At 46.2% G+C, this 12758-nt stretch overlaps 1 protein-coding gene across 4 annotated transcripts in view; it reads right to left on the bottom strand.

Annotated features, from left to right (window-relative positions):
* Positions 1 to 12758, bottom strand: part of RAB3B (RAB3B, member RAS oncogene family) — a 126456-nt gene that overhangs the window by 22924 nt on the left and 90774 nt on the right. For all 4 annotated transcript variants that reach the window (XM_038414969.2, XM_043490853.1, XM_038414970.2 and 1 more), the window contains one exon: positions 12425 to 12543. In XM_038414969.2, coding sequence (XP_038270897.1) covers positions 12425 to 12543 — 119 coding nt within the window. The remainder of the gene's footprint in view (positions 1 to 12424; positions 12544 to 12758) is intronic.

The raw sequence follows: 12758 nt of genomic DNA, 5'->3' as shown, positions 1-12758 counted from the left end.
CTTGGCAGGACCGCCTACTCCCTGGTTTCTTCATATAAAGTTTCCGGACCATACCAAGCTGGGATGGGTCGCGAGCACTTTGAAGGGGGGAAGAGGAAAAGTGCGGGCGCAGGGCCATGGTTCGGGAACTGCTGGCCCCCCACTTTTAGGGAGTTTTCAGCGCGCCTGTCTTCAAGTATGTAAAAGGTTGTTACAAAGAGGAGGGTGATAAATTGTTCTTAACCGCTGAAGACAGTACAAGAAGTAATAGGCTTAAATTTCAGCAAGGGAGATACAGGTTAGACATTGGGAAAAACTTTCTAACTGTAAGGGTAGTTAAGCAGTGGAACAAATTACCTAAGGAGGTTGTGGAATCTCTGTCACTAGAGGTTTTTAAGAGCAGGTTGGATAAACACCTGCCAGGGATGGTCTAAATAATACTTAGTCCTGCCTCAGTGCAGAGGACTGGACTAGGTGACCATCAAGGTCCCCGCTAGTCCTACATTTCTATGATTCTTTCTTCCTCTTTCTTTCAGGATTTTATAAAGGTGCCTATTACCTAAGGTCCGGGCAAAATGAATGAGCGGAAAGCTCATATCACACAGCTTTTTCCCTTTCACTTAACCTGGACAGGGTAGTGTAACTTGTATATTTGTATTCTGTATTCAGTTTTTTTGTGTCTGTGTCTCTCTGTCACTGTTCCTATGGGGAGACGCCTAACTGAGGCCTGGTCTATACACACAGTTGTACTGTTTGACTAAAGGTGTGATTTTGTACTGATTTAGTTAAAACACTGTCACTTTGTGCGTGGACATTTAATTTAAACCTGGTTTATATCAGTTTACCTTGCTTGGGTAAATATACAGTCACAAGCTAAGCTATTACCACCATTTTAAACTGATACAAGAACATACACACAAAAGCTGAATCATTTTAATGAACTTATTTAATTTATACTGGTTTAATTTACATGTTGGCAATCCCTAAGCCCTGGTCTACACTAGGAGTTGAGGTCGAATTTAGCAGCGTTAAAACGATTTAACCCTGCACCCGTCCACACAACGAAGCCCTTTTTTTTTGACTTAAAGGACTCCTAAAATCTATTTCTTTACTCCACCCCCGATGAGGGGATTAGCGCTGAAATCAGCCTTGCCGGGTCGAATTTGGGGTACTGTGGATGCAATTAGACGGTATTGGCCTCTGGGAGCTATCCCAGAGTGCTCCATTGTGACCGTTCTGGACAGGACTCTCAACTCAGATGCACTGGCCAGGTAGACAGGAAAAGGCCCGTGAAATTTTGAATTTCATTTCCTGTTTGGCCAGTGTGGCAAGCTGCAGGTGACCATGCAGAGCTCATCAGCAGAGGTGACCATGATGGAGTCCCAGAATCGCAAAAGAGCTCCAGCATGGACCAAACGGGAGGTACAGGATCTGATTGCTGTATGGGGAGAGGAATCCGTGTTATCAGAACTCCATTCCAGTTTTCGAAATGCCAAAACATTTATCAAAATCTCCCAGGGCATGAAGGACAGAGGCCATAACAGGGGCCCGAAGCAGTGCCGCGTGAAACTTAAGGAGCTGAGGCAAGCCTATCAGAAAACCAGAGAGGCAAACGGCCACTCCGGATCAGAGCCCAATACATGCCACTTCTATGATGAGCTGCATGCCATTTTAGGGGGTTCAGCCACCACTACCTCAACCATGTTGTTTGACTCCTTCAATGGAGATGGAGGCAACACGGAAGCAGGTTTTGGGGACGAGGAAGACAATGATGATGAGGTTGTAGTTAGCTCACAGCAAACAAGCGGAGAAACCGGTTTTCCCGACAGCCAGGAACTGTTTCTCACCCTGGACCTGGAGCCAGTACCCCCCGAACCCACCCAAGGCTGCCTCGTGGACCCGCCAGGCGGAGAAGGGACCTTTGGTGAGTGTACCTTTTAAAATAGTATACATGGTTTAAAAGCAAGCATGTTTAATGATTAATTTGCCCTGCCATTTGCAGCCAGTACAGCTATTGGAAAAGTCTGTTAACATGTCTGGGGTGGAGCGGAAATCCTCCAGGGACATCTCCATAAAGCTCTCCTGGATGTACTCCGAAAGCCTTTGCAAAAGGCTTCTGGGGAGGGCAACTTTATTCCGTCCACCATGGTAGGACATTTTACCATGCCAGGCCAGTAGCACGTAGTCAGGAATCATTGCAGAACAAAGCATCGCAGTGTATGTTTGCTGGAGTTCAAATAACATCTGTTCTTTATCTCTCTGTGTTATCCTCAGGAGAGTGATATCATTCATAGTCACCTGGTTGAAATAGGGTGCTTTTCTTAAGGGGACATTCAGAGGTGCCCTTTCCTGCTGGGCTGTTTGCCTGTGGCTGAATAGAAATGTTCCCCGCTGTTAGCCACAGGGAGGGGGAAGGGGTTAGCCACATGGTGGGGGGAGGCAAAATGCGACCTTGTAACGAAAGCACATGTGCTATGTATGTAATGTTAACAGCAAGGTTTACCATGAAAGAGTGTACCCATTGTTCTATAAAATGTGTCTTTTTAAATACCACTGTCCCTTTTTTTTTCTCCACCAGCTGCATATGTTTCAAGGATCACAGGATCTTCTCCTTCCCAGAGGCTAGTGAAGATCAGAAGGCGAAAAAAATGCACTTGCGATGAAATGTTCTCTGAGCTCATGCTGTCCTCCCACACTGACAGACCACAGACGAATGCGTGGAGGCAGACAATGTCAGAGTGCAGGAAAGCACAAAATGACTAGGAGGAGAAGTGGCGGGCTGAAGAGAATAAGTGGCGGGCTGAAGAGAGGGCTGAAACTGATAGATGGTGGCACTGTGATGAGAGGAGGCAGGATTCAATGCTGAGACTGCTGGAGGATCAAACTAATATGCTCCAGCATATGGTTGAGCTGCAGGAAAGGCAGCAGGAGCACAGACCGTCGCTACAGCCCCTGTGTAACCAACCGCCTCCCTCCCCAAGTTCCATAGCCTCCTCACCCAGACTCCCAAGAAAGCGGTGGGGGGGCCTCCAGCCACCTAGCCACTCCACCCCAGAGGATTGCCCAAGCAACAGAAGGCTGCTATTCAATAAGTTTTAAACTTTTAAAGTGCTGTGTGGCCTTGTCCTTCCCTCCTCCACCACCCTTCCCGGGCTACCTTGGCAGTTATTTCCCTATTTGTGTGATGAATTAATAAAGAATGCATGAATGTGAAGCAACAATGACTTTATGCTTCTGCAAGCGGTGATTGAAGGGAGGAGGGCAGGGTGGTTAGCTTACAGGGAAATAGAGTGAACCAAGGGGTGGGGGTTCATCAAGGAGAAACAAACACAACTTTCACACTGTAGCCTGGCCAGTCATGAAACTGGTTTTCAAAGCTTCTCTGATGCGCACCGCACCCTCCTGTGTTCTTCTAACTGCCCTGGTGTCTGGCTGCATGTAACCAGTGGCCAGGTGATTTGTCTCAACCTCCCACCCTGCCATAAACGTCTCCCCCTTACTCTCACAGATATTGTGGAGCGCACAGCAAGCAGTAATAACAGTGGGAATATTGGTTTTGCTGAGGTCTAACCGAGTCAGTAAACTGCGCCAGCGCGCTTTTAAACCTCCAAATGCACATTCTACCACCATTCTGCACTTGCTCAGCCTGTAGTTGAACAGCTCCTGACTACTGTCCAGGCTGCCTGTGTATGGCTTCATGAGCCATGGCATTAAGGGGTAGGCTGGGTCCCCAAAGATAACTATAGGCATTTCAACATCCCCAATGAATATTTTCTGGTCTGAGAATAAAGTCCCTTCCTGCAGCTTTTGAAACAGGCCAGAGTTCCTGAAGATGTGAGCGTCATGTACCTTTCCCGGCCATCCCACATTGATGTTGGTGAAATGTCCTTTGTGATCCACCAGTGTTTGCAGCACTATTGAAAAGTACCCCTTGTGGTTTATGTACTCACTGCCTTGGTGCTCTGGTGCCAAGACAGGGATATGGGTTCCGTCTATGGCCCCACCACAGTTAGGGAATCCCATTGCAGCAAAGCCATCCACTATGACCTGCACATTTCCCAGGGTCACAACCCTTGATATCAGCAGATCTTTGATTATGTTGGCTACTTGCATCACAGCAGCCCCCACAGTAGATTTACCCACTCCAAATTGATTCCCGACTGACTGGTAGCTGTCTGGCATTGCAAGTTTCCACAGGGCTATTGCCACTCACTTCTCAACTGTGAGGGCTGCTCTCATCTTGGTATTCTTGCGCTTCAGGGCAGGGGAAAGCAAGTCACAAAGTTCCATGAAAGTGCCCTTACTGATGCAAAAGTTTTGCAGCCACTGGGAAACATCCCAGACCTGCAACACTATGCGGTCCCACCAGTCTGTGCTTGTTTCCCGGGCCCAGAATCGGTGTTCCACCACATGAACCTGCCCCATTAGCACCATGATGCCCACATTGCCAGGGCCCTTGCTTTGAGAGAAGTCTGTGTCCATGTCCTCATCACTCTCATCACTGCGCTGACATCGCCTACTTGCCCAGTTTCACCTTGCCAGGTTCTGGTGCATATACTGCATATACTGCTTGATAACGCGCGTGGTGTTTAATGTGCTCCTAATTGCCAAAGTGATCTGAGGGGGCTCCATGCTTGTCGTGGTATGGCGTGTGCACAGAAAAAAGGCGCGGAACGATTGTCTGCCATTGCTCTGATGGAGGGAGGGGCGACCGACGACATGGCTTACAGGGTTGGCTTACAGGGAATTAAAATCAACAAAGGGGGGTGGCTTTACATCAAGGAGAAACAAAAACAACTGTCACACAAAATGGCCCCCTCAAGGACTGAACTCAAAACCCTGGGTTTAGCAGGCCAATGCTCAACCCAATTAGCTATCCCTCCCCCGGGTATTTCAGCCAGGACTGAATTTCCATTAAACTTTTCAAGGTGCCCCTGACAGACCTCACCGAAATGATTGTCGGCCGTTGATTTCACGGAGGGAGGGAGGGGGGAGCAAATGAATACAAAACAAATCTGATGTATTTCTTGTTTTGATCCACTCCATCTATCTTTTACATCTTTGGCTGGCAGCAGAAGGTGCAGTAGAACTGCTAGCCATCCTCAACTCCTGACTGCTCAGCAGAAGATGGTGCAATAGGACTGCCGGCAGGACTAAAGAGAATGACCTGGTCGAGTTACTCCTATTTTAGTCCCTGTGCCCATGTCTGCCCAGGCGCTCCTGACCAACCTTACCGAGGGGGCCAGGAGCACCTCGGACATGATGACGATGGTTATCAGGCCTATTGCACCGTCTGCTGCCAAAGGCAATGGGCTGCTGCTGTGTAGCAATTCAGTACCATGTCTGCCAGCACCCAGGAGATGTACAGTGACGCTGAGCTGAGTGGGCTCCACGCTTGCAGTGGTATGGCATCTGCACAGGTAACTCAGGAAAAAAGGCACGAAACAATTGTCTGCCGTTGCTTTCATGGAGGGAGGGAGGGCCTGACGACACGTACCCAGAACCACCCACAACAATGTTTTTGCCCCATTAGGCATTGGGATCTCAACCCAGAATTCCAATGGGCGGCGGAGACTGCGGGAACTGTGGGATAGCTACCCACAGTGCAATGCTCCGGAAGTCGACGATAGCCTCGGTACTGTGGAAGCACTCCACCGAGTTAATGCACTTAATAACTTAGAGCATTTTGTGTGGGAACACACACAATCAACTATATAAAAACGATTTCTAAAAAAACAACTTCTATAAATTCGACCTAATTTCGTAGTGTAGACATACCCTAAGACTAGCAATTCTAATTATGCTTTCTCCAAAAGCATTCTTTCCTCTGATCACAGATTGCACAGGATCTATTTAGAGTGTGCAACTTGCAGTTCTGAAGTAAATTGCTTTCAAGAGTACTCAAAATACATGACATTTAACTTGGAGAATAGTGAAAGAAGCTGTCCTCTGATATACTTGGCATTTTAATAATTTGTGTGCTTCTGATGAGGACATTTGTAACTGAGTCAGAAGAAAGTTTCACAGTTCTTAGCTACAACTATGGGCGGGGTGGTGGTGAAGCTTCTCCTTGGATAGGCTAGCTCTCTGTCCCACCTCTTCTTTCTGCAGCCCCACCCACACTCCACCCCAGGCCCCACCCTACCCCACTCAGTCCCCTCCCCACTTGGCCCCCTGCTACTGCTTGGCGCATCCCTCCTCTCCTCCCCGCCTCCACCCCCCCTCCCCAATGAGGACCCCTGCCCACCGCTCCCCATGTCCCTCCTCTCCTCCACCCCCATGAGGCCCTCACCACTCACGCTCTCTGCGTTCCTTGTTTCCTCCACCCCACCTCTCTCCCGAGACCTCCGCCACTCATGTTCTCCACATGCCTCCTCTCCTCCATCCATTGGGAAGGTGAGGAGGGACGTGGCGAGTGGTGGGGGGGTTCTCACAGGGGAGGGGAGCGGAGGAGAGCAGGGACACAGGGGATGGGGGGGCCTCATGGGGGATGAGGGGGGAGGAGAGGAGGGATGCGGTGTGTGGCGGGGACCTCCAGATGTAAGGGGTGGAGTGGAGGAGAAGAGGGACACATCAGACAGCGGTGGGTGCCTTGTGGAAGGGACGGAGCAGGGAGGTGAACAGGTGGAGCACAAAGGGGCCACCATGGCCCAGGCATCTGGCGGCAGGGCAGCAGCAGCTGCGCCAGGGAAGTCTTAGCCTCCCCAACCTACTGTACCCACTGCCCGTGGCTACAATAGTACAGTAATCCTGAAAATTATTTGGGAAACCAGTGACTAAAGATGCCTACAATGATGAAGGCACAGATGAAGAAGCCTGGTAATTGTTCTGCTAGCCTTATAACTGCTTCATGCTTTAGCCATATAGTTAATTCAGATACAGAATCATCCCAAATCATATTGCATGTTCTGCTCATGACCTCTGATCCTATTAAGAGTGAAATCTTCTCCATTAATAAATCTGTCCATATGCATTATGGAGTAGCATTAAGCACATCATCCTTACTTTAAGACTGATAGCACAGAGACGTATCACAAGAAGGTATTTCTTTAGTTTAATGAAAGATACCGCAATTCACATCTGCACTAATACATGAAAAGGTCACTACACACAAACTGTGATTAATGGAGAGAAGGCCATTGGCTTGGTGGAAAGAACGTGATGGTTATGCAGAAGAATTAGGTTTTGGCAGAACCTTTAGATTTGTGCGCCAAGGGGCTAGCATTACAGAAATGATTTTTAGTTGCTGGAGGGTGGTTCAGGAGAGTGGGTGAGGTTTATGTGACTACTGAGTGATGTCATGGTTTGGGAGGTGGTTCTTGAGATGCACATGGAGGCAAAAACGATGTATGACTGCCTGATTGGTAGTGGGGGAAGGGGTTCAGCCATATCAAGAATAAAATGGTGGCTAAAACCAAACAAGTTGCGGGAAAGCCAAGTATTAAAGGCAAACGACTATACTGTCGCTTTTAGCTTCCAGTCCACATTGGGAGATGCCAAAGAGGAACATTCTAGAGGCAGCCTGGCTGACTCAGCCAGAATTCCTCCAGGGCACTGGAAAGCGAATGCTTGAGTAAGGGTTGTTAACAACTTTTTATGGGGTGCAGCCCAACCCCTGGTGCTGACTCAGTTCCAGCAAAAAAAAGCCTACCTCCCATACCCCTCTTTCCTTGTCTACCACCACCACCTCCTCACGGTTCATGGCAGAAGCCAGTGATTCCAGCTCCTCAGAGGTATCCGTGGTGTGGATGTGTGTGGTGGTGGGGTCTCTTGAGGATGGGATGCAGCTCTTTGTAAACGCAGCAGGTCAGTGGCTTGGCACCAGATATATTGTTGGCCTCCTTGGCCTTCTGGTATGCCTGCCGCAGCTCCTTGGCTTTCATGTGACACTGCTGATGATCCTTATCATATCCCTTCTCCTGCATCCCCTAAGCAATCTGCTCATAGATGTCAACATTTGTACAACTCTGTTCGGATCTGTGCCTGTACAACCTCTTCTCCCAGCAGGCCCAGGAGATGCAGTATCTCCTATCTACTCCAGGCAGGAGCATGACTGGAGCATGTAGACAGCATGGTCAGCTGGGCAGTTGCACTCAACAATGGAGATCTGCCAGGTATATTTGCCAAGCTGGGCAATCAGGAAAAAGAATTTCAAAAATTCACAGGGCTTTAAGGGGGAGGGAGGTCTTCCAGTCTTCATGACCTTTGGGCAGTGGAGTTCACAATGGTGACCAGAATGGTCAGTGTGGGGCATTGTGGGACAGCTTCTGGAGGACAGTTCAGGTTGACGTAAGTAACACAGTGTCTGCACTTGCACTTCATAGACCATGACTCTACACGGCTTGGGGAGGTGGTATTACTATGTTGGCGTAACAGGGCATTTACATAAGTGGAAGACAAATTTAAGTGAAGACACATGCTCAACTAGGTCGGCATAAGCTGCCTTGCATCGACCTAACTTTGCAGTGTAGACCAGGTCTGAAATGATGGTGAAGAGTCTGTTCCTTCAGTACAACCAGTACTGACCAGGCCATCAGACTCCCATACTGTATATGAGAAACTATCAAATGAGATCATAAACGGCAGGTAGAGACTTTCTAGGACACATTATTATGTGCATATGTTCTGTTTTCTAACTCAAGGAAAGCAATTGTTGCCAGAACAGGATGGTTCCTAGGTCCTTCATTTTCACATTACCTTTGTTACGTCTCTCTAGGGAAGGTATGGCCAGTCTCTCTCTCTTACCAGAGTGCCATATCACCCTTCTTGGTGTTCCTCAAGAAAAGTCATATTCACGCAACACACAGTCAACCTGTGGAACTCCTTGCCAAAGTTGTGAAGGCCAAGACTATAACAGGGTTCAAAAAAGAACTAGATAAATTCATGGAGGATAGGTCCATCAATGGCTTTTAGCCAGGATGGGCAGGGATGGGGTCCCTAGCCTCTGTTTGCCAGAAGATGGGAATGGGTGACAGGGGATGGATCACTTAATAATTACCTGTTCTGTTCATTCTCTCTGGGGCCACTGTCGGAAGACAGAATACTTTGGTCTGACCCAGTATGGCCATTCTTATGTTCTTATGCCTTAACTGGAAAACCCAAGTGGCCCCATCACATATGCAGTGGTATAAGTCTATAGATGACCTAAGGAGATCTGAAGTGTGGGCCTACAACTCCAAAATGAAATTCTCTAAATATCAGTAGTTGGAATTAGTTGCCCAAGATGCCCATTAGACTTTTGGAGCTGTGAGTGGTCACTTGAGAATGTAAAAGTGAAACTATAAACGGGAGGGACTCTCTATTAGTTCAAGGTTCCACACATTTCCAGTGATATGATTCATACTCTGCTTGTGAGTTTAACACAGGTAATTAAGTAAGGAGTTCCTCATTATTTAGGCATAAATCAGCAGTAGTTTCTAATCAAACTTGTGTTTAACATGCCTTGATGGAAATGATTCTTTAGTGTTTGAAGGTTGGTCAACATACGGTTATACAGATGGGAAAGTGATGTATAGCTTCTAGTAATATATGTGCTTTCTGCATAATTATAATGACCTTGAGATCTCATAAACACTCATTATTAAAGAGAACTGTTATTCAACAGAAACCTGAATTGAACTTGATTCTGACAGCTAATACCAAAACTATCATATTTCCACTGCCAGATAATTCCAGAACAAGTTTTGATGTGCTTTAATGGTGATCATTTAGGGAAACTGGAAAAGTCACATACATGTCTCGATTAGACTCCAGCAAGGTCACTAAAAGCCCTTCAAATCATTCTAGATTCCTTAAATCATTGGGCTGCCTCTTTGCAAACTGACAAACCCTTTCTACTATATGACTCATAAACAGTAAGAGGAGAAAAAGGAGTGATTACAATAAGCTGTTTTAGAGATTCTTTGGGCTTGCTCTCTCTGAAGTGGGAAAAGACCTAGCCCTGTTGTCAAGCTCTATATTTTCTGAGTGAAAGCTGTTCTAACATTAAGCTGGGTATACATTCTAGTACCAGATTATATTTCAGCCATTTATATAGAAGACAGAAATAAAATCAGCATTTTCTCAATGTCAGTTTCAACTTGCAAGCCCAAAGACAGATACTATTTTTGAGCTTAAAATGTGATCGACCAATGGCTTTATATTTTTCATTGCAAAAGCTGAACTATTTCCAAAGTTTATAATTAAAGAGCCAGGTGTAAATCAGTGTAGCTCTACTGAAGTCAATGAAGCTACACCAATTTATTTTGAAGATGTGGCCCAGAAACTAGTTTTAGAGTTAAACCCATTCCCTCCCATTCCCCAACCACCATACACTGAATACAGTTTTAAGTCAGAATTTAAAAAAAATTCTCCATTCATCTGAGCACCATCTTACCTGGGCTCTTTGCTGAGGATGTGGCAGCACTGGACAATTAGTCGGTCAGTGCCTTGGGTTTTCAAAGCTTGCTCTCAGCCACTTTGCAAATAAAAGGCCTTGAACTGGTCACTGAGGAGCTGTAAATGAAGGAGCTGTTTGGGCTCCTCATGCCAATGTTCCCAAGTCTCCATTCACTCGAGCCTCACCAAACCCTATGTTGTGGTGAATAAATAGTGTTGGGATTTTTTAGAAGGGATATAACCTTGTATGCTTTAGGGCATAAACCAACCAATCTGAGATGGGTTAGGGAGAAACTGAGCAGATTATTCCACAGCTGTCCACCAAGTGATTTTTTAACCTTCCTCTGAAGCATCTAGCACTTGCTGCTTTCAGTCAAGTTATTGGACTAGACAGATCCTTGGCAGACCGCCACCCCCAACAGTCCCGGGTCTCATGGGACTCTCTCACTTTGACCCACAAACCCCCCTGTCCCAGCTGAAGCTGCTCCTGTCTCACAGAGCTGGCTGGGTTTGGCTCCCCACCTGGGAGTTGCCACCTGACCTCTGATGTACGTGCTCACCCAGCACTGTTCAGGTTTGGCCTGACCCCCAGCCCCATGCACTAGAGACCAGGTTGCAACCCCTGGATTGGAGGGCCAAGTCCAGACAGCCCCATGGGACAAGAGCCGCAGGAGCTGCCGCTATGGGTTGAGTGTGAAGTGGGCTCGCTCTGCAGCTTCCTCCCACACAATGAGGCCTTTCCCAGGGCACCCCTACCACACACACACAAAGGCATCCCACCCCTCTCCCCTAGGGCAGGACCTGGCATGGGTTGATGACCCAGCACCCCCTCGATCCCCCGCGGTGACCGGATATTGTATAGGTTCCCTTTTGACTGCACTTTCCTGTCAAAAATCAGACACCTGGCAACCCTAACACTAGGCCATCTCAGTATGATCAGCCTATTTTTAGGAGCAATAAATAGCTCCAACAGGAGCAGGTAATATACATTTGTCTCCTCTGTGCTGTTGCCTCCTCCTGAATTTAAGTTTGTTTGCCACATGTTGTCACCTTCCCTGGTTGTGAAAAAATATTTTCAAAGGAACACAAAAGAAGAGATTGTCCAATCTCTAACTCTGCTCACTGCAACACATGCATTCCTTGTACATAAGGCCTATTAAAGGTTAAAGATATTTTTTGTGAGAGCCCCTTGTGAAAGTATTGAAAGTTATACTCTACACTGTTACACTTTCAGGGCTCTTCCCTTTCCAGCTAAGCTAAGGTGCTTCAAAACGCCATGAAGCATATATTGAAAGGTTCAGTCTTATTTTTCCCCCATTAATACTGTATTTGGGTCTTAGGCAACTTTAACCACATGCATACTCAGTATAGCAATGATAATGGTTCACTAAGGTTGCAGTGAGTGTAATAGAACTGAACCAGGCACCACAGCTGAAATTTGATAAGACCAATTAACCTTTTCCATAGAGTTCATAAAGGTTAATTGGAAAACCTCAGCTAAAGTTTTCAAAACCTCCTATGTCACAGAGGAACCCAAGTTCCATTTTCAAAAGTGATTAGGCTCTTAAATGCCTAAAACACATTTGAAAATGGGATTAGGTGCTTTTGAAAATTTTACCCCTATTCTTTAGATTTTACCCAGGTTATAATAACGTTTGGCTGTGTCAAACTGGCCTATAAAAGCAGCATTTAACTGGGTTGTATTGGCTCTATAGGGAAGAACCTCAATAACACATAAGCGTCATGTATTAACGTATATATTTCTTTGCTGTGAACAAGAGCTTTAAAAATCTACTACTGGAAATAAAATCTTTTATAAAAATTAGAAAAAAAAAACCCTAAAGAGACTAGCTAGTGGAGTTGTTCAACTTTTCCTCAAGCGCAATTACACAGTGAAACATTTCTTCTGAATTTCAAATGAATGATGAAGAACTTAGTTATACAAAGCAATTGCAGAGGGGGTAAGGAAATTACTCCCAACCCACATGAAACAGTCAACTGTCATTCGTGAAGAGATAACTGGCTTAACAAAAATTAAAAAGAGGGATAACAATAATTTGTTCCATACCAGTCCTGCACTGCATTGAACGACTCTTCACTGGTGATATCATACATCAGGATGAACCCCATTGCGCCTCGATAATAGGCTGTAGTGATGGTCCTATATCTCTCTTGTCCAGCAGTATCCTAAATACAAAATAGAAGTAGTTAGGCTTTGTGGCCCACGTCTCAGAAATAAGAACTAAAAGTTAGGGTCCTACACCCATATTTAGGCAACTAAATTAGTGTTCAGCATTTTTGAAAATGCTGAGTACCCAAGAGCTCCACTGCAGTAATTGATTTCTGTTTATATTTTAGTATTAATTATGTTTCTGCATTAACTAGGTTCTGATAATTGTGTT

The sequence above is a fragment of the Dermochelys coriacea genome, chromosome 8 (assembly GCF_009764565.3).
Source record: "Dermochelys coriacea isolate rDerCor1 chromosome 8, rDerCor1.pri.v4, whole genome shotgun sequence".
Classification (NCBI taxonomy): Eukaryota; Metazoa; Chordata; order Testudines; family Dermochelyidae; genus Dermochelys; species Dermochelys coriacea.
The sequence above is the reverse complement of the archived record's forward strand: the minus strand, read 5'-3'. Positions and strand labels throughout refer to the sequence as shown.